Here is a 14,114-nt window from a genome sequence, read left to right as displayed (position 1 = left end):
AGCATTGCCGAGAACGTCATGCTGAATAGTGTCGGGGCCAGGACACAACCTTGCTTGACTCCATTTGTCACCTGAAAGGCATTGGAGGGTTCACCATTATCAAGAACTTTGGCAGTCATCCCATCGTGAAACTGGCGGACAATTGTGATGAACTTCCGTGGGCAGTCAACCTTACCCATAATTTTCCAGAGACCCTCACGACTAACCGTGTCGAAGGCCTTGGTCAGATCGACAAAGGTTGTGTATAGGTAACGATGCTGATGCTCAATACACTTCTCCTGAAGCTGGCGGGCAGCAAATATCATGTCAGTGGTCCCTCGACCTGCACGGAAGCCGCATTGACTTTCAGGGAGATGACCCTGCTCCAGATGTTCCAGTAAACAATTGAGGAGGACTCGAGCCAGGATCTTGCCTGCTATAGACAGGAGGGAGATGCCTCGATGGTTGTCACAAGCCTAGCGATTTCCTTTCCGTTTGTAGATGTGAACAACTGTAGCATCTCTGAATTCTTGTGGTAACCGTTCTCTGCTCCACATGGACTAGTACAGCTTGGCGAGCTTAATGAGGGTGATTGGGCCACCCTTTTTGTACACTTCAGCAGGCATGGAATCAGAGCCTGGGGCTTTCCCACTAGACAGCTGTGTGATGGCTGTGTCGATTACTTTCTTTGAAGGGGGCACCTCAAGCTTGTGATTTATGGGCACATGGGGGAGGCGTATGATCGCTTCATTGTTGATCTGGGCTGGTTGATTTAGTACGTTGTTGAAGTGTTCAGCCCATCTTTCTAGAATCAGCTTCTTATCTGTGAGCAGCGTAGAACCATCAGCACTGAAAATTGGGGATGATCCGGACGGGACGGTTTAGGCCCATAGACTGCTTTCAGGGCATCATAGAAGTTCTTTATGTCGTTTCTGTCGGCAAAGCTTTGGATCTGATCGGCCTTGGCACTAAGCCAGGAGTCTTTCATGTAGCGTAGTTTTGCTTGGACCTTGCTGCGGGCCTTGGTGAATGCAGCTTTCTTTGCCATGCTGGAGGGATCATTCCGATGTAGACGTAGAAGGTTGTGTTTCGTATCTAAGAGCTCCTGAATTTCTGTGTCGTTTTCATCAAACCAGTCTTGATGGTACCTAGTGGCTGGACCAAGGCATTCAAGGGCGACAGAGTGAACAGCATCCCTAAAGGTTGCCCACTGATCCTCGATGCTAGACTGGTTAAGCTGAAGGTCTGCTAGGTGGTTATGCATGTGTTCTTGGAAGTCTTGCAGCTTCTTGGGGTCTTTGAGATTGTTGATATTCAGTCTCTTTTTTTTTTACTTTCTGGCCCTGTGGCCTTCTCTTGGGCTGGATTAAGAGTTTCATCTTTGAAATGATCAGGCGATGATCCGTCCAGCATTCAGCACCACACATGGCCTTAGTCACTCTCACGTCCTGCCTGTCCCTCGCCCTGACGATCACATAGTCAATAAGATGCCAATGCTTCGAACGAGGGTGCATCCATGAGGTCTTGTTCCGAGTCAGTAGTCGAAACATGGTGTTAGTGATTACTAGGTTATGAAAGGAGCAAAATCTGAGGAGGAGGTGCCCGTTACTGTTACAGTTTCCAATGCCATGTTTTCCTACTACATTGTGCCAGGCATGATAGTCAGCCCCTAATCGAGCATTGAAATCACCAAGGATGATGAGCTTCTCAGACTTTGAAGAAACGATGAGAGAATCAAGTTCCTCATAAAATTTGTCCTTGACCTCATCAGGGTTTGTCATGGTCGGAGCATAGGCACTAATGATGGTTGCACTTGTTTTCTTTCCAAGGGGGAGATGCATTGACATCAGACGGTCATTGAGTCCCACAGGGATGCTTGCTAGTTTCTGCACGTGGATGGATTTGACAGCAAATCCAACACCAGCCTATCTTCTCCCTTTACTGCTATGTCCACTCCAGAGGAATGTTTAGCCACCACCAATTTCAGTTAGCTGACCTCTCTCTGCTAACCGTGTTTCGCTAAGAGCAGCTATGTCAACATTGTAGCGAGCCAGTTCTCTGGCGACCAGCGCAGTGCGTATCTCTGGCCTGTTTGCTTTCGTGTCATCACGTAGAGTTTTCACATTCCATGATGCTAGGGTGATATAATATAGTAGTATAATATATCATTATAATAGAGTATTATAGAATGGGTAGCGAGAATCCTACGATCTGATTGGTCGAGAGCTATGTGTTGACTTTTACTGGCCACACGCTACGTACGCTGAGTCACAGTGGTAAACATGTTATCGCGCACTTGTAGCAAGAGTACGCGTACTTGTAACAAAGGTTTGGGCACTATAAAGCAAGCGTTCGCGCGCTCAGGTTGGCCATGCGTCCAGTATACAAATATACAAGGCCTGAGAGACTCTGGTTGAAACTATGCGCATGAGGTGACTTCAGTAGCACTATTTTCTGAGGGGCGCAGCCCCGAAGAAAATAGTGCTACTGAAGTCACCGAAGGCACATAGTTTCAACCGGTGCCTCGAAAAATTGGCCTGGTATATTTGTTTTATATCCCTCCCAATGAATTTAAGAGTATTCGACTGCTGGTATTCTGTAATTTACCTCTTTTTTAAGGGCATCTTGCTTTACTTTTCAAGAAGATTGACTAGTCATTTACGCTCGGGAAAGCAGCTCAGCAGGAGGGCAGCGCGTACGCGTACTATGAAGAGACAACTGCGCGCTCAGCCGCTTCTTCTTCTTCTTCTTCTTGCTTATGAGGCAGCAGCAGCTAAGTAATGTCCCTCAATTGTTGTAGCCAAGTTACAGTCTGTGGAGTAGGGTGTGTCAGGTCCATGTTGTCAGGAGGGCGGAGATCAGGGCACTCACTCAAGATGTGTTGAGCAGTCTGTTCTGGTGCACCACACTGGCAAGCTGCTGACGGGCGTAGCCCCCAACCATGCATGGCTGCATTGAAACGCCCAACTCAGCCGCTGAAGTGTACTCGGTGCATTGCTGTACAACGTACTGGTAAACATGCGCAAACTGCAAACTCACTACGCGCTTCATACTATCCGATCTGTCAACAAGTACGTTCGGTTGCCAGTGCGGTGATGTGCGTGCTCGAGCTGATCAACGATGTGACTGTGAGCTGCAGTTGATTGTGTTTTCTGTCGTCTTTCTACCTAGCTGTCTGTACATGAATATGGACTATCACTTCCTGTTAAAAATGCAAGTATACATTGTAAATTTGGGTAGCATTCAGTAACAGCGTATAAGGTTAGATTAGGCACTGGAAAAATTCTAGCGATTAAAGCATCGAGTGCCACTGTAAATTCGTGTGATTCGTACGGTTCGTACGGTAACTAACTCGTTAGACACTCTAAAAAATGATTATTAGGAATGAGATTACGGGAAATAGGGCCTACTGTTAGACAGGTAGAACTATGCTAACGTTAGGCTTAACTAGCGCTAACGTTAAAGCATGCCTACTATCTACTGCAGTTTCGTTTGTCAACATCTTTTGGGTGGGTCGCTCGAGTTACGTGAACTGCGAGACCAACTTTCAAACGGCGAAGCATGAACTCCCCAAAGGCCTACGGTACGTCGAAGAAGCCTAGCTTGCTTATTGTTGTCTAATTATAGATCTACGATATCGCCTACTCTGTTGTAACGTAATACAATTTTTTTTTCTTTTTAGGTAGAATGAGGGCTTTAAAAGAGTCTCTCTGAGTCTCTCTAACGTAACTCGTGTCGCATTGAGTGTATGCGTACCTTGTGGTTCTCGAGAAGTGCAGTGATCTAAGGCGCCGCGATACCCATTCATTTGTACATGAAATCTCTCGCGAAGCAAAGGTGCTGCGATACTCATTCATTTACACGTGAAATATTTCGCGTCGCGACGCGAAGCAAAAAAGACGCGCAAATCACCAGCGTGGTATAGTTTTTACCATTTCCCTAGGGAGTATAGTCATTTGTATGGTAGAATTATGTTTTGTTGTTTACAGTGCTCTCGACCAATCAGAGGACGAGAAGCAATTTGTGAGGGATATAATAAAAACTAATGCACGGCTGGCTGTGCGTCCAGTATACAAATATACCAGGGCGAGAGGCTCTGGTTGAAACTATGTGCATGAGGTGACTTCAGTAGCACTATTTTCTGAGGGGCGCAGCCCCGAAGAAAATAGTGCTACTGAAGTCACCGAAGGCACATAGTTTCAACCGGTGCCTCGAAAAATTGGCCTGGTACATTTGTTTTATATCCCTCCCAACGAATTCCATCACGAGGGTTTTACCTTTCTGTCACGAGGGTTGTGCCTTTCTATCACTGACATGAAAACCCTAAGGCAAGATAGACGGGATTACACCTTGTCACGTAATATACTTTTGACCAATCACTGATACGAATCTCACTTATGAGGTATATAATAAAAATTAATGCACGGCTGGCCGTGCGTCCAGTAAAAATTGATGCACGCTCGTTTAGGCAAGCCAAAAGGAAATGCATCCAGTAATTTTGAAATCGGGTGACACGATAAAAAAATGAGTTTTTTGGCAAGAAAATTACCCGTTCTATAAATCGGATGACGCACATGTCTTTTCGTGCGTCAGTCTGAATAGTGTGCATGCGGTAACTATGAAATTTAGCCTAAACACACTCGGCTTCGCCTCTTGGGTTAAGCATTCCGTAGTTACCTTATGCACACAATTCCGACTGACGCACTCAGACCTGGGCATCATTTGTTTACTGATGCATGCTCGTTTACGGCAAGCCAAAAGGAAATGCTTCCAGTAATTTTGTCATCGGGTAACACGATAGAAAAATGGGCTTTTGACCCCCAAAAATACCCATTCTATAAATCAGATGACGCACATGTCTTTTCGTGCGTCAGTCGGAATATAGTGTGCATGTGGTAACTATGGAATTTAGCCTAATTCCATTCGGCTTTGCCTCGTGGGTTAAGCATTCCATAGTATACCTTATGCACACAATTCCGACTGACGCACTCAGACCTGTGCGTCATTTGTATACTGATGAACATGGCGATCACGAACTGTGTGTAAATTGTCTGAAATAGGGTCGAGTTTTCCCTGAGACCGAGTTAGTATGGAGCCTTCTGGAATAAAAGTCGTTCTACCTATACTTTTATTATTTTTCTCAAAATACTCCAAAACGACTCATCATTCCTGCAAACCGCGTCAGCCAGGTAAGTTTCTTTGTAGACTCTTTCGATATATTGCAAGTAAATATGAAATGGTGCCAGACGAGTTCTCAAGCCCTTACCAGAACTTTGTTTTCACTTTAACTATGTGGGTGTTTTTTTTTTCAACTTTCGCACCCTTTGAAGCTATTTACTTGCAGAGTGAAAACAGTCCCTATCAGAAGCATCGATAAAAATGTTCAGTTGATTACAAATCATTTCTATGTCACTCCCATTGCTTTTGCTTCACAGGTATGGACATCTACTGGTGCGAAGTACACCCTTTTTGCGTATACTTATATATATTGTTAGACGACGGCAAAATAAAGACACGCCGCTCGGCAACAGCTGGTAGAATTAATGCTACGTGGTGTGAGGCTCGCTACGTAAGAGACGACTCTTTCATGATATTGGCCAATAATGTCAAGATATATTTAAGCCGACAAAGATCCGGCTATGTTGTACTATATAACATAAGATACAGTGGCAGTGTCAATATACATGACTATATTTCTGATGGGATGATCCGGTTCAATATTGTGAATGTTGATTTCCGTCTGTAGGCCCATGTACTCAAGGGTATGTGGAAATGATAAAAAAGTAACAATTACAACATAAAGCCCAGGATACCAAAATAACTTTAATGAATAAGAGACAAATAATACAAACGGAAATTACATTACAGGCGTTTGACTACACGTGTATTTAAACAATCAAAACATGAACGAATTTGAAATAAATGAAATTACACAGGAACATTCATGAGGGGGGGGGGGGGGTGGGAGGGGCAACGAAATTTAGCCAACAAGAGAAGAAGTCAAATTAAAGACCTACTAAAATGGTTCCAAGAATATCGAGCATCTTGTCTATTTTTAACCAGTCGTTATACATGTTTCATTCTTAACGTCTTCTCAAACTATATATCTTCGCGGGAAAATAAAACACAAAACTAAACAACGATCGAATTTTATGTCTCGTATTTTAAGGGGCAAGACGCAGGCTTTGAACACTATGTCACGTTGGTTTTGGGAAAAGTTAAAACTCAAAGGGCTCCCGGTCCTGATCGTCTCAGCAATAAAGTTTTGCGGGTATGTAAAGACCAGCTGGCAGGCGTGTATATAATAATGTACATTTTTTTCGGAAGTGTCTTGACACTGGTATACTTCCAAATTCATGGAAAAGTTCATTTGTTGTCCCGGTACTGGAAGCGAAAAACACACGTGAACTAAGCGATTTTAGACAAATTGCACTTATCCGAGTTCTGTGATGAAATGTTTTGAGAAGATCTTGCTGAAGTTTTTGTTGAAAGAAACAGAAACTCATTTAAACACAATGCAGTTTGCCTACAGGGGTAACAGGTCAGTGGAAGACACCGTTTGGCTGTACTTGCATAATGCTCTGCAGCATTTGGACTCACCTGGGACATGTTTATGTACGATAAACTTTCTTTGATATTTCTAGCGCTTTTAATACAATAGTGCCGTATTTGTCTGACTATTTGGCTGACTTGGGTGTCAATCCTCACATCAAGTTTTTAATTCATTACTTTTTGTTGAATAGATCACAGAGAGTTAAGGTTGGTCATTACGGTTACATATACCGTACTCTCCGCGTAATCGGGTATCGCTTAAACGGGTACTCCGTTTTATTGGATAGTAATGTCAAAATCAGTTCCAATGCACATCAAAATTACCTGATAATCGGGTTGCCTCTCCGCATAAATGGGTAAATAATTTTCTTCTTATCTAATTTCTACCCACATTTTATCGCAGATATAACACTTTATTAAAGAAATCATGAATGTCAAATTTTCCACGACTAATCGCATTCTCTGTTTAATTCGCAAAGAAGACCGATTATTTGGGGAGTGATTAAACGTGAAAACATAATGTTCCAGTACCGACTTGCCACACGTAAACGAACATTACCCATGTAACTGGCACTCACAACTACATAGACAGACATGAGTCAAACACACTTGCGTCCACCCTTGCTCCGCAACAACATTCACAATACGAGAATTTTGCAACGAAAATTAGGTCATGCACCAGCTCCATAATTTTGCTTTTTCCCAGTAACTTCTCGAAAAGTAACCCGACGTTCTACTTGACTAGTGCACGCAAAGAGACGTATTCTTTTTGGGCAACGCCTGCGTGTTAGCGAGAAGTCTATAGTCAAACGACAAAGTTTTCTTAAGACATATTTGTCCATAAAAAGAGTGTAAATTATTGCTCGTGACTGAGCAATTGTAAGGTATGTATAATGTGCCGGGCAAGCACGCTTGTTAAGCATACAGTGTAGGTGTTTGGTGCAGTGTACAATGCATGTACATACACATTGTTTGTGTCAATTGTGAATGAGACGTGTTCTTCTGTTAATCGGGTACTCCGCTTAATCGGGTAAGAAACGCTCTGCCCGAGCCTACCCGATTATGCGGAGAGTACTGTACCTCCAATGCTCGCACTGTCAGTACGATTGTATTGGCGTGCTACAGGGATGTGTTCTCTCACCTGTTTTAATTTATTTTGTATACTAGCGAATTTACCGCTTAAGGTGACGAGTATCCGGCTATCAAATAATATTTGATGATGATATAGTCATCTCAGGGTATTTGAATTCAAACAATGTGAACAGCTACATCCCGATAATCGATCGATTTGTTCCGTGGTGTGACTCACATTATTTGCATTTGAATGCTAACAAAGCCAGAAATGATGATAGATTTCAGAAACAACTGTGAACATGTACCTCTTCGCATCCATGCTAGCCCTGTTGAATAGGTTTCCGAGTACAAGTAACTGGGCACAAAACTCACTGATGATTTGAACTGGACTGCAAATTCACTGATGAATAAAAAAGAGGCAAATCAAAGACTTTTTTTCATCAGGCAGTTGAGCAAACTGAGTTTGGATAGAACAATGATGGTTCTTTTCTACAAGTCCTTTATCCAGTCTATTGTCATGTATAACTTGATTTGTTTTTATGGCAATCTCACACAGAAGGACAGGGCCAGAATTGATCGACCGCGAAAGTGTGCGCAAAAGATCACTGGGTTGGAATTGCCAGTAGTACAGGATTTATACGTGGAAAGAATGATTGTCAAAGTAAACAAGATAATGACCGATTTAACACACCCTCAGTCTGTACGGTAACAATTACCTGAACAGATCAGGTATCAGACGCTGTCCCCCTCGCACAAAGCGTACTCCTTTTAGTAGTTCTCTTGTCCCGGATCCCATTCACACATATAATGCCAGAGAAATTAGATAAGTTTTTACGATTAATGTTTGTCGTATTTACATTATTATACTCCCTCATATTGAAAGTGGATACGAGGTATATAGGAATCAGTGTGTGGTTGGTCGGGCGGTCGGGTTGTTCGTCACAAATTTTCCGTTGCGAACTCCTTCTACAGTTTCGAAGTAATTTTGATGAAATTTGGGGTATATGGTGACATTGAGGTGTAGATGTGTAAGACATGTTTTAGCGTTATTAGAGAAAATGTTGGCATAGTAACTAACATTTTCCAAAATATGTGGAGAGAATTATTCCCACAGTATTTAAGTACTTTATTCTATTTTTGGTATGTATAATTATATAAAGGTGTATAGTAATGTAAGTTACTTTATTGTTTGTGTCTGACAAGGGGCGGCCATGGCATGGTAACGTCACTTTGGAACATTTTTCGAGTGAATTATTTCCACAGGTTTGAAGCAATCGAACTCAAATTTGGTGTATATGATGACATTGAAGTGTAGATTTGTAGGACATGTTTTTTTTTTTTGTGTGTGTGTGTGTTTGTAGAAGAAAGCATCGATATGGTAACCTCAATTTTCCCGCAAACTCTGTGGAGTGAATTATTTTCACAGTATTTAAGTAACTTTATTTTAACTTTGGTATTTGTAATTTTTTCAAAGGTGTAGTTTAATACGTAAGGCACACTTTGTATTATTTTCTGACAAGGCGCTGCCATGGTAACGGTAATATGTATATTTTAGGAGATTTTGTGGAGTGAATCATAAAAATATACATTGGGATATGTAGGTGATATATTGTTTTACTGTATAATGATGATGCAGGAAAGGATATTAGTGAATATATTCATGAGTTGAATAATCGAATGAAAGTGATATATATGAATGGTTTTTGTATACTGTAGTTGTAAATGTCGGGTTACTGTATTCATTATTTTATTTTACATACATGTATGTTATTGTAGGTTAATATGAGTTAGTTTCATTCGTATTCTGCAGTATGTGATATGTCTGTGGTGTACCTGTGATGTTTTTAATGTCCATTTTGTTATGATATCCAATGTACAAAGAATTTCCAGACTGGACAATGAAGTAATCAATCAACGTAGCTAGTCTCAACATCGGGACAGCCTACCTAGTCTAAATTAACATAAAACTTTAGATTGTGACAGGTTAATGTCCTCTGGTAGAGCAGTGGCAAACCTGAAGAGGCTACACTGGATAGATAAGGTATTGTTATTATTATTATATAAATGTCAGTATGTTTATGATATCAATGATGATAATGAAAGTTTCTAGCAATGATGATAATGGATAATGATGATGATAATGATGATAGTAATGATAAAAATTAGTTTTCCCGGTCAATTCAATTCTTTTGTCATTCAAGTTCCTATTCTGAGCATTCGATTTCACGCATTCCACGCTCGCAGCACTGAATCACCAATCAAATTCAAAATCCGGTCATTCGAATTCTCTATCCGAGCATTCAAACTCACCGACGGACTATTCAATTTCACTATCGGAACATTCAAATTCACTATCGGAGCATTCAAATTTCAGAGAGGAGCACGCATTTCGTCAATGAGCATTAAAAATCATGTCAAGCTGGCGACGGAATCTCGTCGGTTATTCAAATTCGTGCATAGGCAACCATGTTCCAAATAACTGCATTCAATTTGATAGGAGAAGTCCTTGATTTAGTTTGTTTGGGGCAGTGTATACATGTGTTTAACATCTGGCTTTGAATATATTGGGATTTATAATGATTATTTATTTTGCAGTAAAGGTCCACCTGTTCATTGAAAATTTTGAACTAGAGTTTAGCAAAAAGGAATATACAGGCGCATGTCCCTCGGATTGGACATAAAATAGAGGTCTCATGTGTGAGAGAGTCTCAACTCATGCACGTAAAAGATCCCACTTCACTCATTCATCATTTACATCCAACTGGACCCCATATGGAAGACCAACTATTGCAGCTGAAAATGGGTTATCCAGCCGTCTTCTTTGATGGAAAATGAAAGAAACAAATAAACATTAGGCACTGTATAGGCCTACAGACAAGCATAATACGGAGAGTTGGTTGACACCTTCGAAAAAAAAAACACCTCACAATTTCGACTATAATTATTGAAAATGATACATGAACATTCTATACGTCTTGTTTGTCGTGTATTGCTGTCTCATTGGTTTATTTTGCGGGACTTTGTGAGATCATTGTGTGTCAGTTTGTCTTTAAATCGATAAATTGTCATTATGTGATTGGTGTTGGGGCGTTGTAAGCATGCAGTATCATCAATAAATGATTATGATTGAATTGTCGTTGTGTTGTTTCAATGCACTGCTGAATGAACATTACAATTTGAAATTTATTGAGATGAAAAAACATGACAAAATGAAACATGAAAAATACATGAACAGAGAACAATGTACAACCTGTAAACAATCATAATTACACTACAGTGTATATGCAAACCTTAATTGGTTGTGTTGGCCCGTTTTCCCTTCTTAAAAAGTTTACTCTATTTTTCTCGTTAAATTGATTGCACGAAGTAGGAACTTGATTGCTTAAAAATAAAATTGAACGCTCCAAACAAGTTCATTGGGACTTTCACATGACTATTGCATAAATTTGAATGCACGAGTAGCAAAGTCTGTGCTCACATTTTGAAATTGAATGTCCAATCGTGAATTTGATTTCATGAAAACGAAATATACCGCCCATAAATGAATTTGATCGCTCGGATTCTGAATTTGAATGCCCGAATATTTTCGCGTGCGTGCGCTGTGTGAATTTGAATGCACATATAATGAATTTAAATGACAAAAGTATGAAATTGACCGGGAAAACCTATACTGATAGTTATAATAATGAATATCTTTATTATTTCATATTATTATTATTATTATCACTATTATTATCATTATTATTATTATTATCATTATTATCATTAGTGTTGTTATTTTCATTATTCAAAATTGCACATACTCTTTGCAGGAATAGCGACGTAGATAATATACAAACTCAGTGGGTCAAGTGCTCATCTTTAGTTAGTGTAAATTAAGGTGCATATAGCATGCCACACCTCGTGGACAATCACAAGAGGAGACTGAGCTAGTCCTTGCGCCTGGATATCGAATGAATCGGGACAAAACATCATACTTTAATGGTCACAATTTATACTGAAAAGGTATACGCGAGACGAGATTTCTCTTTTCTAATCATGGGAAGAACTGCCATGTGTGTCTTTAACTCAAACTTCTTTGCAATTTAGCTTTAGTTTTATTGTTAAAACCGTTATATTCAACGACATGTCGCCAACATTTAGAGCTACTGTTTAATATAACGCCTCACTCCGCATGCTGAACAATTTTGCGTATAATATGACTTTCATCTTAATATCGACAATCTAAGTTTGTATGCAACGGCAATATGATGTTCTTGAAAGTGGTTTGTTCATCATCAACAAGGCATTGTCTAATATCACACTGACGGAGATTGTAGCTACCATGGGGTGTGTTTAAATAACACTGATATGCATACAGTGTTGTCAATTAATCAGACACATTCGAAGTGGACGTTACGTCCACCTTAATTGTTAACAAGTCTCCTGCTGTTTATACTTGAACATCCCAGTCCCCTATTTTCCAACTTTTAAACTGATGTCAACTTACGAAAGACAAGTTAGGCAAACAAAAATTGAATTATTTCTTACCATGTCAATAATAGGTAAATATCAGGATTGCAACCTATAATACTGTGATGATTGTGCGCATAGTAACAGCAAAACAGTAATTCATACTTGATCGCGTGCTGTGAAATCTTGCTTGTCACTGTAAAAAAAAAAAAAAGCCAGTTGATATCCCCAGTGTTGAAAAATGCACGACAGGGAGTCCTTTTCCCCAAATACACTGTCATGCTAATAAAAAAAAGATTCCTTGCTTTACTCTTTGGCTTTCAAGCAAGTTGAAATTTAGTTTGACATTCACGTACCTTACATAATACATTGTATGTGGAATTTTCCCTAGAGAGGTACTTCTCAATGTAATGTGAACATGGTACTTTTACTTTTTTTCCGTCTTTACTTTGTGTTGTTCATTGTTAAAATCAGGGGTAGAAATGATTGCCTTCGTTCTCATGGCTTTTTAAAAGTATTATTTACTCTACGAAACGAATTTGATAATAAGAACCGACCAAGTCAACCTGAACAATACAAACATTTAGTTGGTTCCGTCATATTTTACACTTTTATTCGTAATCGACCTTAGCCTTGGTTCCGTATAGTTTGATTTTACAAAAAAAAAAAAAACTAGCCTTATGTTATTATGTTTTCTTTTGTATCATTGTATTTCATGTAGCTATGCGTTTCTATATTTCGAATTGCAATCTGAGGATTTTTATGCTGCTTTTGTCCAGTTATAGGCCTAATACTGTGTCGTACTTGGGTTTGTTGTGAAATATGAGAGATAAATTGAAATAGATTCAGTTCAATTCAATCAGTTCTTTTCAGGTAATAGTTCGAATCTGTGACCGTGTTTGGGAGCAAATTTTAGCTCTTTGTTATCACTATAATTATGTGCAGATTTTGATCACAGAAATAAGTCTTTGTCCGTGTGTCTGTAAGGATTTGCGACATGCGTTTGTTAAGGTTAATTACGTCATGTTCTCAATGTGTTTGGACACATACAAATTGCCATCTGCGGTGAGTGTTCAGCCGTTCATAGTGATTGTTTGAGAGTGAGATTCTTTTATTTTTTGTCTTGAATTGTCGTGAACAAAATGGTTGTGCTACCCATGATGAACCTCGACTAAATTAAAGTTTTTCTTCACTTGTGGTTAATATTGAATGGATTTGAAATATATACAAATAATGAAAATATAATAGTACTGTGGACAGAATTTGGTCTGTGATTACATGTAGTTTGTCTTTCTCGACCAAGCAGTTCAAGTTGAGTTTGTTTGATAGGTGAGATGGGTGAGAGTCATATGATGCTAAAAATGCTTCTTTACTTGAATTTACCAATGTTATATCTGGTTTTGTCGAAAAAAGTTATTTTTAACCAAATTGCGAACATGCAGTAACTGAGAAATGCATTTCGAGTATTTTTTTAGTATTTGCGCGCGATTGCATGTGTGCATTTTTCATATATCGAGTTGTACCGGTTGAGTTGGAAACTTGTGACTGAACTGAGGAAATTTACATCAGAATGTAAGTATATTAGTGCATAAAAGTTAAAATCCACTATTCTGTACTGAACGACAGGAGGAAACTCAAATATCTGTTTTGATCTAACAGATATCTAACTTTGATTAGATATTTGATAAATATCAAGATTCAGGTGCTAGACAATAGAACCATTGTCTAATGACTAAATGTGATTTCGCACCGATCCCGTCCCTGACAAGATAAAGCACCCACGACTGAGCCAGCGTTGCTGGTTAGTGGAACACCGATTATTCCGTTAGGTACGTCTGGACACAGTTCATCCCCCCCCCCCCCCCCGCCCCACGCTCCCCTATACCAACGTGACTCTGTTCCCAAAAGCAATCCGACACGAAGTTGCATTCATCATCAGATGCGTTGTTACTCCAAACACCCAGAGTTAAAGGGACTGGACAGTTCTGGGTGACGGTAACATTTTTTTTTTTTTTTTTGCATTTCTGGATTTTATTGATCAGATTGAAAAACATCGT

At 39.8% G+C, this 14,114-nt stretch overlaps 1 protein-coding gene across 1 annotated transcript; it reads right to left on the bottom strand.

Moving 5' to 3' along the window:
• Positions 1–539: 539 nt before the first annotated feature.
• LOC139728682 (uncharacterized) lies at positions 540–6,588 on the bottom strand. The gene is made up of 4 exons (XM_071639617.1): positions 6,580–6,588; positions 1,670–1,865; positions 853–1,275; positions 540–802 (listed from the first exon to the last, which is right to left on the bottom strand). The coding sequence occupies exons 1-4, from the start codon at positions 6,586–6,588 to the stop codon at positions 540–542; spliced, it is 891 nt and encodes a 296-aa protein (XP_071495718.1).
• Positions 6,589–14,114: the final 7,526 nt, after the last annotated feature.

This window comes from Diadema antillarum, unplaced genomic scaffold, assembly GCF_040938485.1.
Source record: "Diadema antillarum isolate AM-2024a unplaced genomic scaffold, OU_Dant_1.0 seq00000190_RagTag, whole genome shotgun sequence".
Lineage (NCBI taxonomy): Eukaryota > Metazoa > Echinodermata > Echinoidea > Diadematoida > Diadematidae > Diadema > Diadema antillarum.
Note: the sequence above shows the minus strand (reverse complement) of the source record. Positions and strands in the feature narration are given on the sequence as shown.